The 15,535-nt window shown below is 41.2% G+C and overlaps 1 protein-coding gene across 2 annotated transcripts in view; it reads left to right on the top strand.

Moving 5' to 3' along the window:
* Positions 1-12,555: 12,555 nt before the first annotated feature.
* drp2 (dystrophin related protein 2) overlaps positions 12,556-15,535 on the top strand; it is a 68,961-nt gene continuing 65,981 nt past the window's right edge. For both annotated transcript variants that reach the window (XM_068715056.1, XM_068715057.1), the window contains exon 1: positions 12,556-12,693. In XM_068715056.1, coding sequence (XP_068571157.1) covers positions 12,647-12,693 — 47 coding nt within the window. In that variant the 5' untranslated portion in view covers positions 12,556-12,646. The remainder of the gene's footprint in view (positions 12,694-15,535) is intronic.

Raw genomic sequence — 15,535 nt, 5'->3', positions numbered from 1 at the left:
AGTTGAGCAGGAGGTGCATGTACTGGCTGGGGAAGAGGATGATGATAATGAAGAAGGATGGGTAGATGCTCCAGTAGAGCCCCAATTTGCCGTTGATACTCACTCTCTGTTGGCTTTAGAAGGCCTATCACCTCCGCCTTCACCCCCAGTTTCTGCAGCTTCTCCCACCAAAGAACAGTCAGATTCTGGTTTAGACATTTTTGCTAATGCTGTAGAGTCAAAGTTAGAGTGGACAGTGGCTGTCAAACATCGCACAGGGCAATCAGGCCCTTTCTTTAAGACTTACGAGAGATAGGGAATCGTAAACTCAGAGCATTCTGATTATTCATTCTCCTTGACATAATGCAGACCTCATTCAGCCAGAAACTCTTGTATTTAGGCCCTTTTGAGACTTCTTTGCTTCTTAACTTTTCTGATTGAGGTTGATGTTGTGCATTCTGAAACCATGGAGTGAATATTAAAGAACAGCTTTCCTCTAGGTTACCTGCATCAGGGAAGACTTTAGCACTGTAATGCCTGCGGGCTTTATTTTGTTATTTTGTCTATTGTTTTATTTTCATTTAAACTCCTTTTTTACAGTTATCCTTATTACCTTATTGCTAATTATCGAAGAGATGCGTTTCATTATAAATGAAGAGGTGAAGACACTTGTGGTATTATATTCTCATATTAACTGATACTTAAGTTTGTTTGTGTTCTTCACCTGAGACTTTTCAGAAAGGGAAAGTGTGAAGAGTTACAATGGGGGCTGATCAAACCGGGAAAGGTAAAATGCTAAAAGGACTCCCTGGAAAAAGTAATGATTTGCGGGTAATGTGACAAGTTAAACGCAGCTAGCGTTAACTAGCATGTCAGAGTTAGCTTTACATACAGTGATCTGAATCTGTGGTTGTTGGGATTCAGATGAGATTGAAACCATATAAAGTAGTAATGCAAACGATCCCACTACAATGGTAAAATACACTTGTGTATAATTAGTATATCACCAAGGCATTGCGTCAAAACTCTGGATTTTAAATACCAAAATATCACAAACTTGTTTATTTGGAGTTTTTTTTTTTTTCTTCGATATTATGATTTTACTTACCTTTGGCCTGTATGACCATTTTCATTAGGTCATCACTAAAATGAATGCATTTGAGATGTATGATTATTAAGTTAAACAAAATAAACAAATCTAAAACATTTTGAAAACAGCAAAGCTTGAACTCGGCAAAGAAAAACCAGCTAATGGGTTTCCCATCAAACTCAAGTGTCTTTGGCACCAATACTAAAAACAAATTGAATATTCAGACCTTCTCAGCTTTATCTAGTGCAGGATGTAGTTAAAAACATGTTTGAATAAATAAAAGGAAATGCTTTTGTGAGCTGTAGCCCAACATAAACAAATACTAAATAAACAAAGCTGTTGTGGTGAAACAAGTGCAAACGCATTACTTGGAACCAAAGTCCAGTAAATGGTGGGTAGTCGGGTCTGACAGGGTCAGCAGTACCTACCCTGTGAAATTCAAATTAAAGTACGTATTTTTATTACTTTTATTTTGTGCTTTTTATGTGCTCTGTTATTTTAATCATTAAAACTTTAGATTAGAAAACGCAGAGTTTAGCGGCCTCAGTTAAAGAGAATGCCAGATGTTTCATACATGCACTATTAATCCTAAATGCTACACAAGGCTATAACAAAACCCTGGCTCTTCATTTGCATTATTTTTTATGTTGTTGGCTGCTGCGGCATCGCTAAACCAAATTACTGTGACATTTTCCATGGAAGGGTGGATGAACTAATGGGTGGCCTGATTTTTAGCATCTGGTGTTTAGTCACAATAAACTTGCAAGGTTTTCTGACCTACTTTATAATAAGTATGTCCAAGGAAGTACAGTAAAGTCAGTTGTAATACATAGCATGATGAACACGCCATTGTGGGAGCAATGTGGAATGAGTGATGAACTAGAAAACAGGAAAAAGATTTGAACTTTTTTTGTGTTAAACTTCAGCTGACTCTAGGAACATGCATTCTCTCCCAGCTGAATATTTCATCTCATAGTCTTTGCAGCGGAAGAAAACTCATCTTAATTAGTGGGGATTTCAATTGGGGTTACTAAATTACCTCCTTTCTCAACCAGGCGGTTCCTTCTCCACACACCACTGCCTGTTTAGGAAGCAATGACAAGGTTGGCTTCTAATCAGCGTTGCTTACACAGTAATTGTAAGGCGGCGTGTGCATTTCTTTGTGTTGATTTTCTTTAATTAAGTCAAAACACAGCAGATGCACTTGTCAGTAAATGGGTATTTGAAACACAAGGGTCTGTTGTAATTTATTGACTTCCCTGAGTTTTATTATTTTTTTTTTTTTACTTTTTTGCACAAACAATGCAGCTGTTGCCTTTTATGAGTATGAACTCTTTGAGATGACCGCTTTTATGACTTGGCTAATTACTAAAATGCCTTTTGATATACAGTTGAAACTGCTCATAGTGATCACGTTACAGCGATCAATGGCCATCAAATGACAGGAAGCGGAGGAAGCACCTGTGGGTGAAACAAATGTACTGTATTTTGAAAAGGTCATTAAAATGTAGTTAATAGCGAAGGTGTCCGTAATAAATGTCAGTTGGATGGTTGTCTGCATGAGAAATAGGGTAAAAGTTTTATTTTATTTGAATAATAATCATCCACTTATAGTGATCAATTTGACCGAGACAGACGTGATCACTGAGAGGTTTCCACTGTAATTATAACAGACTACATAATCTGTTTAAGATACATGAAGTGATATGTTTTAAACCCTCTTTAGTGGTGTGTTGCTCCAGCTCTGCTCGCCAGTTGCCTTGTCACATTCTGTGTACATTACACCACTGCAGACTGAAAGGATTACATGCATCTTAAACACAACAATGCATTACTTATATCACTTTCTTTTACAGGGATTACAATATGAAAGTGACATTGTCAGGACATTTAGTGCACTTCATTTTGAGTTATAATGGACTGGATATCAGCAGTTGTATCATCTTTAAAACGCACAGATTTGTTTGGCTGCTCGGTCTGACAGGCGTTCCTCTGCGTTTTCAGCACATGCATTTTTCAGTCGTCTCTCTCGCGTTCGTTGAAGGTGTGCTTGAAGTCACTCATCCGAGAAAAGTATTGCAATCTGTGAAGTTAATCACCATTTTTTGAGGTTTTGCTTCAGTAATGAGCCTAAAATCAGAAGAGTTCATTTTCTGATTCCTTCCCCAGTAATTTCAAGCCTTGCGGTCTTCTGTTTTTAATTCGTGACTTTGATTCATATCTGCTCGTTGTTTTTTCAGGATTCGTTTCAAAGCAAAGGAGCTATTTTTCCGTTTGTTTGATATAGGATGAAATATACCTCAACTGTCATCTGCTGCCTTTAAATAGATCCAAGACTTCAAACTGTTTCCTAAGTTTGAACCCTGTGAAACTCCTTTCATTAGTCATTAACATAATTGAACAGATGACACGTGAATCTCAAGGTGTCTATTCGCAAGCACCGTGCCCACACACGCAGATTGAAATACATTATGATTAAATAAGCTGTGTGTGAGATTGCATAACAGGTTTTTCATCTTTCATTAAGGTTGCACAGCTGTAGATTCAATTTTCTTGCAAAAGACAGCGGGAGAGGCCAAGTTGACTGTATGAAATGAGAACGGGGAGTGTTCACAATAAGATCATTAGGATGCTGTCTGTACCAGTGGCATCAACAAAACAGCATTGCAAAGTGTACATTTTGCTGTAATCTATTCCTTGCTAGAGAAGCAGAGACCACTCAGGGCACACGGCAAAATAACTCCATCTTATCAAGTCATTTGCGCTTACTATTGAGGCCTAAAAGCCTTTCTTTCTTCAAAGAAAAACAAATGCTGGGGAAGTTATTCAGGGATTCCTGGGTTTTTGAAGTAAAAGTCATGTTCACTTTTTTTCAAATGTTTGGTTATTGGCATTTGAAGCAGTTCAAAGGCTTGGAGGAACACGAAACTCTCCTTGTTAAATGATCAGTAAACGGGATAAACAATTGCGTCAGAAAATATTTTGTTCTTTAATAAAAAGTTAAAAGTTCTAGTGAATATGAAAACTTAAATCTGATTTAATTAATATTTTATTTCATTAATGAACCAAATGATTTCTTGAAAGGTGTTTCTACTAATGACAAACCCAAAGAAGATTATCACCCAACTCTTGGCTTCCCCTTCAGTTTAAAGGAGACTTTTATCCTATTTTAGCTCATGGTGTTGTTCGTGTGGCCACAGCTACTCTGTTTTTTTTTTTTTTTTTTATTCACTCTCACTTCACCTAACATGATTGTTTCCAGACGCAGCAGGCAGCTGTTTTCTGCAACAAAAAACAACCTCCGATAAACCCACCGTAGAGTGCCTGCTCAGCGCCGAATGCCAGCCAAAGCTAGAAAGTTGGTAAACAAGCTGGTGAACACAGGGGCGGCAGCAGCAAGTGCGACTGCGGATACTTACCTCAGGGGATGGTGGAGGCGAAGCCATTTCACCAGTAGAGCACCATTCAGACACGAGGCACTTCAAAGCGCTTTACAGCCAATAAGTAGTTAAATATTAGAAAGAAATTGGATTTTAAAAAGCAACAAGAACAAAAAAGCAATCAAATAAATATATTTACAGTTATGTATCTTGTTTATTGGAAAGCCCTGATTTAAGCAGACTGGTTACAGCAGACCTCAGGTATTCAGGAAGCTGGTTCCACAGGTGGGCAGCATAGAAACTGAAAGCTGCTTCACCTCGTTTGGTTTTTGGGGAACATTCCTGTCCCAGATGACCTGAGGGGGTCTGGATGCTTCGTAACGTCCAAGTTAATCAGAGATGTAGTTAGGCCTGAGACCATTATTCCTTTATAGAATTGTATAATAATACTCCTTTTAATAGAGTTTTTTTTTGGACAAGCTGCAGTTATCAACTCTGCTACAGGTCCTAGAAGATTTATTACCAAGAACTGGGAAGACACCATTACAAAAGAGTAGCTGCTTAAGATGCACAATTGTTGTCTGTACCCAGTCAGAAAACCTTTAATGAGACAGAACGAATGAAAAACGCTGCACAGCATTTAAATGTCGTTTTATAATTTGAATGTAAACTTTTTGAATGACGCTTCAAAGCTTCCAACTATTCGGTAAAACCCTAGAATTGTATTCTATCGATGAGATTCATATTCTGTTTACTGATTAAGAAGGCACTCTGTTTACTATTTGTCGCTGTTCATTGACAGACGGATGCTGAATTAATGTGTCCCATATTGTAGAGGGACAACTCCATTTGACTGCATGTGAGCAAATGCACCAATGACCTATTTAACTGAGGAGGAAAGATTTGCTGCGCGACCTTGTGTTTGTAACCAGCAGAGTTTGCGTGTTGTGAGGCCCATCTTACTGTCAGAATAATATGCCCTTTAAATATCAATATAGACCTGGTCTGTGGCGCAATCCCTTTCTGCTGTCTCAAGATAGTAACGCTAACTTCATTGGTCTGAAACTAGCAATGACAGTTGTGCTGCGCTGTGTGACGGGGTGATGGTCATAAGCACTGAAAATCTAGTTCTCTTGTATAAAACGTATTGAAATGCATAATGATGCACAAGATATCTAAGACATTTGATGAAATGGTGCAGCCATAAAAACATCGTCTGAAACGGAGGTTTCAATATTTCCGTCAGCGTAAACTTCATATAGCTTTATTGAAGAGGTGGAACAAGCTAATACAAAATATACCGTTACGAATGTGATGGCTTTGACAAGCTTTATGCTATTTGAGGGAAATGAAAGTGGGAATTTTCAAGTGTTAACAGTGGGGATAATTACCTTGGTGACCAGCGACTCTCCCGGTGTATGGGCCCATAAAGCCGATTACTGCACTACATACACACAAAACTCAATCTATCACAGAATAATATTATCCTGCGATTGTCAGTTGCTCTGGAAGCACTTCGCTCCCTGTGCGGTTGAATGAAAACACAAGCATCAAACAACCTGAACCTGTTGCTACAATCAATGACAATGAGCATCCTATAAAGTCTTCAAATAAGACTTCCCCACTTCCACCTGCAGCAGTTGTGGCGTTAATGTCAGCTGAGCTCTTATTTCACCGCCGAGCTCTCGCTTCAAACCTCCCCCCCCCCCCCCCCCCCCAAAAAAAAATGACACCGTGTAAATATAAATGTGTGGATGCCATGTTTGCTCCTGGGGGAAATTCCTTTGTCATTGAAAAGATAATAAAGTTGGAAGGGTCATGAAATAGGCAGTTGAAGGGCAAAACACTGCATGCATGACAATGTGCAGTCGTTATGGGAGCGCTGGAGGAAGACGACGGGAGGAAGAGGGAAAGTGAAACTCTTTCCGTTCCCCCTGCTGTTCTGTTGGGTGCTTCCAATCACAAATCACCGTGCCACATGTCTGGAGACAAATGGAGTCGAGCTCGGGAAGAGTGCGGCAATGTTTCAAGGGGCAAAAGTAACAGTTTGACAGCTGCCTGCGCCCAGCAGGGGTGTAGAGGGTATAGCTGATGTAGTTTTTCTTACAGTAAGCGTGTGTCTCCGTGCATGCCTACTATTTAATAGATGGTATTGAAGAGTTCCTATCTGAGTATATGTATGTGTGTGTGTGCTGTGTCATTGAAGCCTCTCCAGTCCCTCCAGCAGTGTGTGACGGTTGCAGCTGTGAGGGGAAGCTCAGCTCGCTCATCCTGCATCAGCAGCAGAGAAGGGACTGAGAGCTGGAGGGGGGTGTGTGTGTGTGTGTGTGTGTGTGTGTGTTTTCCCCCTTTCCCTTCTAACTGGTGGCTGTTGAGGGGCTGTGGGACAGCAGGACAGAGCAGCAGGGAGGCAGTGGTCCAACCTCTACTAGCCCCCATCAGGCACACAGCGACAAGTAAACACACAGAGACACACACGCATGCACACACACACACACACACACACACACACACACACACACACACACACACACACACACAGACCTATGCACAAGTACAGTTGCCTAACTATATCTACCAGCAGGCCTCATGGACACTGATACTCTGAGTCATTGTTGGCTCGGGCTCTAATTGTTGAAGTTAAATCAGTGCTCACCACATTCAGTGAAGCCCAGCCGCTAAGTTTTGGGCGTCCGTATCAGCGCTCGCCAGTTCTTTTGGACAGAGCATAATGGGCTTTATCACTTCTGTTAAGTGTTTGTAATTGTGGGTGTAAAAGCATTTCCAAGTCGTTGTTGGCTTAAGCTCGCTGACAGAAGGATGTGTTCGCAATTACAGTTTGAAATGAGTTCCATTTCAGTACATCATCACTCCATCTATATATATATATATATATATATATATATTTATATGTTACTTATTTAATTCTTTTTTCTAAAGAAAGTCCCTAAGAAGATAAGTAAATTAATGGAAGGACATGTTTCACAGCTGTAGTCATGAACTCTGGTAAACTTCTTGCCTGCTGCTGTTTCTAATAGCTGTAATCTAGATTGAAAAATTCCAGAAGATTCCAAAATTCGGGGAATCACTAAAGTCCATGGGAGTCATCCTCTGGGCACCGTGATTGCCTGTAAAACAATTCAACTCCATCCAATAGTTTTGGGATATTTCCGTCTGGATCGCCCTGCTGTAGCGACAGACCGATCGCCCGTCATTGCTATCCCTACAGCCAGGCTGCTAGCGTGGCTCAAAATCCAAGCAAAAGAAAAGTGACATTAAAAACGTCATCCGCTATTATCAATTTGTATGTGGTAACGTACTGTAGCACAACAAGCCAGAACCATTAGTGCAGGTTTTTCTGTGCACTGGTCAGAGAGTGTGCGTGGGTCGAAGGACATCAGGCAGATGGCCTTTTCTTCCCCTCGGTCTTGAGGAGTGGGGGGGGGGGGGGGCATGTAGGTGTGAGCGGGAATGTACAAGCACAGAGAAGTCTTTGACCAAGAGAGGAGTCTTTGCTTATTAGGTCACCCATCTCTCCCCATGCCTGTGTCTGTCCTCCCCTCCCTCCCTCCCTCCCTCCCTCCCACTCTCTCCTGGTTTGTTTCTTATATATCTCTGCATGCAGCGTATCTCTTGATTCTCCACCAAGCCAATCAACAGACAAGGTAAATATTGTCAACACTCCATTACCAGTAGTGACAGGTTCAACAACGTAGGTCTAAGACTGGAATGTTAACGACGCAGCAAGGCTGTACTTTTAAGGTAGGCGCTGCACATTGTGAGAGAGCTGCGTCTATCTGCAGAGCTCCAGTAATGAGAGTAAATCCTAGCTATCTTATTGCTTCTCGGGGAAATCTCAGCTCCAGTCTTGATTCCTTCAGATTAATATCAACGTGTAGACATGGTGTGGCGGCACGGTGGCTTTGATCCTCCGATGCTTTATCTGCACAGTTGAACTGTCTTTTCTCTTTTGCTCTGAAATCCAGCAAAGCTCTGTGTGCTATCTGTTATCATCTTCAGCTCCTTTGATTTAAAATGCACATATTGTCCGGAAAATGTCCTTCCAGGTTGCCTTGGCTCGAGAGACGAATATGCAGATATTCCATCTGCACCGTTCACATAATTGAGCAATTTTTTAAAAAGTGTTAAGCCATTTTGTAGGAAACAGTCAAGAGTACATGGAGGTGAGAGTCGTAGCCATCGCAGCGAGATGAATATTGTCTGTGTCACTTTGTGGCATGTTAGTGAAATCTCTGCTGGTTTTTCAGCGTCTTTTGAAAACACGCAGCACATACGCCTGACTGAGCAACGCCATATCCGATCAAGGCCATAAATAATGCATGTTTAAAGCTTGAGTCATGTTTTTGAAGTTTAAAGCTGGAGACAGACCCACCTTGCACTTTGGGCTGATACATGCCGGCCTGATGCTGATGTGTGCCGACCAGACGGAGATAATAGAGACATTTGCATGACGTGATTCTTGTGGACGTGATTTCCCTATTGTGATTGCTTTTAATGCGACTTGCAGGATGAATTTTGAACATATATATTTGTTTAATGCAAGATTATAAATGCATTCCTCCGGTGACACGATGATGTATGAGTTTGTCTTTATGTGAAACCCTGGTAGCTCTCTGAGAAAAAGTTGAAGGAGGAGAAGAGAGATTTTGAGGTCGCAGACAGCGCTGTCTGTCACTCGCTTACCTCTTCGCTCCAGAAACAAACCTCTCTCAGAGCTATCGCTCAGCTCCAGGGAATCCTCTTGGTGTTTGTCAGAGATGTGGTTGATGGTTGTCATTGTGCAACTCCATTTCACATTTTGAAGAGTCAGCTTTACAAAGCAAACAAACAATCATGCTGCCTTTCTGTTTCTTAAACATCATTGTGTCGTGTGGAGCTTCTGCTGCCTCATTTCCATGTTTTATTCACAAACGCAGCAGTGAGGTGAATCGACTTTGTTCAAAGAATATAAAGGCGTTTTAAGTGGATATTTGAGCTCAAGTGAGGTCACATGACCTCTGATTACCAGCGAAGAGAAAGAGACGGTGAGAGCAGGACAGAGTGGGAGAGAAGGGCTGATTCATAGACTCACCTACACTAACCAGAGCTGTCTGAGGAAGGAAGGGAAGGGAAGGAAGCGGAGAGATAACGTGAGACAGCAGTGGGAACGAGATGGTAATGATTCATGTGGAATTGGAAAAAAGAACAGCATTTGGCCAATCTGGGGTGAAGTTGTCTATAGAACAAACGAGAAAGGTGGAGAGAAGAATGAATGTGTACGGAGGAGGAGGAGGCAGAGGAAGGATAAAGATAAAGAAAGGAGATGAGTCCATTGAAAGCAAGGCTTTCCCTCCCTGTCACTTGGGAGTCGTTCACTCAAATGTTGACACTGCAACACAATTTCTTTCTTCCTGGTTCATTTCGGGCTCAATTTGTTTGAGACAAACCACCTGAGCTCAAGAAAGAAGCGCTCAAAGGTAAACAGTGAGTTGGTTAACCCTTTAATGATCCCACACAGAAAAACAGCAATGGGAGTTCAAACAACAAAAAACAATGTTTCCTAACTATGATCCTCTGCCAAACAGAGATGGCTATCTGCAGTCGTATATTTTCAACGTGTGAAATCCTCGAGGAATTACATTTTACATATAAAGTAAACATTAGGGCTGTTACCATATTGATTCTTCTTTTGATTATTTTGATTATTAATCGATTATTCATTAGTCGAAAAACATCTGAAAATGTCCATCCCAGTTTCTCAGAATTCAAGGGGATCTCTTCAGGTGTCTCGTTTTGCCTGATCAACAGTCCAAAACCCAAAGATATCAAATCACCTTTATTGGCCAAGTGTGCATGCATGTGCAAGGAATTTGACTGTTTTATTTATTTTTTTCATCTCAATGTACTCACACAGAAACTGACTTAACAGCTAGAGAGAAAGACACCAAAGCTGAACAAATAAAGGAACAAAATAGACAACGCTGCTATGTACACGTGTCAAAACCAGTATCTATAAGTATTATATAAATATATATGAAAAGCAACAATGATCAACAATAACGTGATAAATAAAAAGTCTATATATAAGTGTTCTTTAAGCTACAATACAAATGGTGCAAAAAAGAGACTGAATGATATAAATACATAATATAATACAGAGAAAAGCAGAAAATCCCCACATTGGAGACGCTGGCAACTGAGATTCAAATCGACTAACTGACTAATCGTCGCAGCTTGAATAAACATGAAACAATGTTAAATGCGTATAAATATAATTTTTAATTACCTATTGGTGATATAAAAACCAAAAAATCATAAGGTACAACTAGTGTTTCCACACGATATCCCACTAAATGGTTAAGGACTTGTGTTTTGATGGCTTTATTACCAATTGAATGCAATTGGTTTTTGTGTGTGTGTGTGTGTGTGTGTGTGTGTGTGTGTGTGTGTGTGTCTCTCTCCTTAGATGGATGGCTGACTGCTGCTGTAAAGGTTGGAGGTTGAGCCCTCCAGCAGCGAAGAATTGGATTGACCAGTTTAAAAAAACGATGTGATAAGAGCCTTCTGACGAAGCACAAGGGAAGCTCCTGGTTATACGGTGTGTGTGTGTGTGTGTGTGTGTGTGTGTGTGTGTGTGTGTGTGTGTGTGTGTTATAAGGCTGAAGGTGTTAGCTGAGAGGCCCAGCTGCTGCTGAGGTAAAGGTTGTGAAATGAACGGAAAAGACGAGAAGCCTCTGACAGCCCAGTGACCAAACACAAGATTTATCATGACCTGTGAACCGGGGAAAGCTTCTTCTGCCACTTATTGTGGCATGTGTGTGTGTGTGTGTGTGTGTGTGTGTGTGTGTGTGTACACACATGTGTCAGTGCATGTGTGGGCTGCCTCCTTGATATGTTTTTCCCCTACAGCTCCATCAAGGGGATTGCACCTCTTCAGGTCTAGCCTCACATGCCCCCTCACTCTAAAAGTCTGTGAAAAAAAGAAGCTTTTTGTCAGCGATTGTTTCCTTGAGTTTAATGGAATGGAATAATGGGATGAAACTGCTGGCGTCTCATGATTCAGGTTTTCTATCTTGCACACAGGACACAGTTATTCAATTTGACTCTGATTTGTTGACTAGATTTCTTGTGTGTGTGTGTGTGTGTGTGTGTGTGTGTGTCTGGCGCTTTTCTTTAACAAGGTGGGTGTGTTACCTAGAGGTAGACTGGAGGTATCTCCCTGCTGCTTTATTGTTCAGCTCATTTTGACCTTTTTTTTTCTTTTTAAATCACAAACGCAGGTCCTGCCCTGCACAGTCTTTTCATTTCCTTGTCATGGACTAGACGGATCATTCATGTCACATGTCATGTGGGACACGTGAAGGATTCACGTGTCCCAATGTTTCATTTAATCAGGTCTTAACTTACAGTAAACCTGCTGCTCACCTCCCAAAATGGAGAATGTTGTGTCAATGAGGATTTCTATTTGTTGGTTTTAGAGTGGTTTGGTATAAATGTGTTCAAATGTGAATATGGGTAAAGCTATGAAGTACATTTTTGTCTATAGGAACATGAGTTAATATCGTTTAAAATTGGTGTGGTACAGTAGCTATATGTTGCTCTCTGCTCACTCATTCTGAGTGTGTGATGGAAAACAGTGGCTGCATCTGAGAGACCACAAGTTGGAAGGCTTATCAGACACTACAACACTGCACAGCAGTTTATAATACCAGAACGTTGTCACTGTAGAATCTATATTTTGGCTCGACGATTGCAAAGTAAACGGTAGAAGTAATCAACCGGATACATGCGCTTGAATGTATTTGATGGACCCGTGCAGTACCTTGATGGATGATGTTGCATTATGGCAAAAGTTTATGGAGTTTTGTGAATTTTTGTTCAACAATACGTTGTTATGTCTTCCACAACGTCTTGTTTGATAAACCTCTGAGGTCCTCAAAGTTGTTCTTATCCTACCATCTTTGGCTTTATATATCAGAACAGAATAATAATTATTAGCAGGCTCAATCCAAAAAAAGGGGAAATACGTTGTCTGACCTGGGTGTCCCCCTGCTGTTTCTTGTCCTTAGCTGCTGGGCGGCCCTCGTGGCCGGGATGCCACTGTGTGCCGTGCCAGTCCACAGTGGACGGTGAGGGCCAGGAGGAGGGGACCGAGTGCAGGACACTGAGAGGTGGCGGCCCGCACCAAACGGGAGAAATGAACCTCTGCTGGAACGAGATCAAACGCAAGTCCCACAACATCCGGTAAGAGGACTTTTATAGTGGCATTTATTGTAGCAGTCTGGAAGGACGGACGGATGGATGTTTGTAGAGCCAAGACGCTTTTTGTATACAAGAGAGAGAAGTTGCTGCATATGCAAACTTCAGTGATCGTCCGTTCTGTGGCAACAATAGCTGCAAACCGCTGATTGTGGCTCAAAAGAAATCAAATTGTTCAATATGTTTTCTTTCATGATTTTGTCAGGATACAGATCATTTTCCCAAGGAAACATCTGATCAGTTTCACCTTTAAACAGTTTGTTTGTTAGCCAGTAACTAGCCATCATTGTCTTTTTCTAAACACGGTTTACTGAATACCTCCGAGCATTTCTGTGGGGGCTTTTTTTTAAAAACTAAACAACTTCCTGTGTCACAGTGACCAAATTTGGAAACAAATCTCGCGTGACAACCCAGTTGCTGTGAATTAGCCACACACCCAGTTAGTATAGAGATATGTCATGGAAATAATAAAAACCTTTAGGTGAGTCTGACAGCTTTTGGCTTAAAATCAAAGTTATTATACTATACAGACTGTTAATTGCCACGTAATTAGTACTTTTCTACCTGAACATTAGGCGAGAATTGTACTTTTAATTACTGTTGCAGTTGTCCACTCTTGTTTGAATCTGTGGGGAGACATTGTGCTAATATGTGTGTGTTTAAGTCACACAGGGACATGGAGCCTAATGAGGTCTAACATTTCTATATACTGTCTCTTCTGTTGTTTATTTTCCATTTTCCTCCAACGATTCTTGTCGCCATTCACAGTCAGTTTTCAGGCAATTAAAAACGTATTGTCTAATAATGTGCTGTCACACAACAATGCATATTTCAGCGTTCCTTCCCGTCAGCTTAATTATTGATATACTGTGGGTTAATACTGCCATTGCACAAGTCGCACTCGAGAGGTTTCTCAGTGCAAAACAATTAGGGGGCGTTGTTCTTTGATGCTTAATTGGAAACTTGCCGCATCATTTCTGTTTCTTCTATTCAACTGGCATCCTGTTTAGACAATTGGCCCCTTAATTGCTTACTTGACCCTGATGTATCTAGGAGGAGGGAGGGGGAGGTTAGCTGTGAAATTGGTTAAGACAGTTTCCCCTGCAGCCGCGTGTAATGAGATCACTATGGATGGCCTGCAGTGGATGTTTATATCAGAGCTGCACTCTGACTTCATCAGGCTGAGAGAGAAAGGGATGGAGGGGAAGAGAGAGAGCAGACAGCTGGTATTAAATCATCACAGAGGAGAGATGGGATGCAGGGAAACGGGAGGAGCAGAGGCAAAGAAGAATGTAGGAATGAATGAATGAGAAAGAGCTTCACTGAAAAGCTGTCTAACCTTGAGGGTGAGAGCTGTCCAGAGGAAACGTCTGACTGCGTTTATTGCCAGAGGCTGGACAAGTGCAGACGACCGGCTTTATAATGGCCTGTCTGGCATTGATTGACAGGTGGTTGAGGCTCTGTTCCAAGTCATGGCGGCTTCCTTCTATCCTTTGAACTGTTGTAGGCCTACATTGTACCTCATAGTATGCTGCACCTTGAGTGGATTTCAATTAAACGTCCTCTTTGTTGCTCTTAAGCTCATTTCTAAATCCAAGCAAGAAGCTGTGTGACGCTGCACTCAATGGAAATATCTGTATGCTAGCGTGCTCACAATGACAATGCTAACATGCGGATGTTTAGCAGGTAGAATGTTTACCGTGTTAATTGACCATGTTAGCGTGCTAATATTGGCTAATTAGTACTGCAGATGGGGGAGGGGTGTGTGTGTGTCTGTGTGTGAAGCATCGCTTTGTGGCCGTCATGGTTGGTGCTCTTGTAATCCGCTGCATTAAAACGGCGGTGGGACAGCGGCGACAACCCATGCTGTCAAACGTTCCTCAAACTTGCGATCATTATTCACTCATATTGTACTTTACTTTGCTAATATTGTCTCAGACTCTAAGGATTTTACTTTTTATTGAAACTAAAATGGCTACAAATTGTGCAATATCAAATGAATTACAGCGATAGCCCATTAAAACAAGTGAACTCATATGTAGGCCTATAAACATATGAATAAATAAAAAAGACTGTAGCCTATGTCAGTATATAAAATAAAAGACCTTTATTGAGACTGTCTATTGATCTCCTTCGCTGCCTTTCATTGCTCGAGCAGCGCCGCCACTAATTATAAAACATTTAGATGCTTAAGGAATAAAGTGTGATTACTATTCCTGATTTCATGGACTGTTTGTGACTTTTGAGGAAATGTATGTTAAAACAACACCAACAAAACGATGCATTCAAACACTGATTTGGACGTCTATTACCACGCCAACGGTCGAAGCTTGGAAGCGCCCGGGTCAGCCTTACACCGCCATCCCTAGAGTCCCGGTGCTCGCGCGGCTAAAGAATAATCCCCGCTCCAAAATTTGACGCTGATGTGAAAGCAGCCATTTCTGAAAAAAAAAAACAAACAAATTAAGATAAGGAGTTAATAGCGCACAAAATGCATTCTCTAAATGTTTACAGATGGCAGAGCCACAGAGAATTTATCAGTGTGACACAGTGTCGCTCAGCTAATTGGACTCGACGCTGATAACAGAAGGTTAGGGACTTGATCACTTTTTTGGCAACTTGTATGGAAAGTAGGCAAAATCATAAAACTGTGAGCCGCTCTACAAACACTCACCAGCTGCGTAGCATGTGTTATTGACTGCAAAACAGTGCTTTGATGCCATGGGCGAAAAGCTGTAGACATGCTGTTCTTATTGCTGTGTGTTTTGTGCTATACCAAGTTGTGGTTTAATGTTTTACGCAGGATTGAGATAATAGCACCAAACAA

This window comes from Cebidichthys violaceus, unplaced genomic scaffold, assembly GCF_023349555.1.
Source record: "Cebidichthys violaceus isolate CVI_PGR_0920_01 unplaced genomic scaffold, fCebVio1.0.p SCAF_2, whole genome shotgun sequence".
Taxonomy (NCBI): Eukaryota; Metazoa; Chordata; class Actinopteri; order Perciformes; family Stichaeidae; genus Cebidichthys; species Cebidichthys violaceus.
The sequence above is the reverse complement of the archived record's forward strand: the minus strand, read 5'-3'. Positions and strand labels throughout refer to the sequence as shown.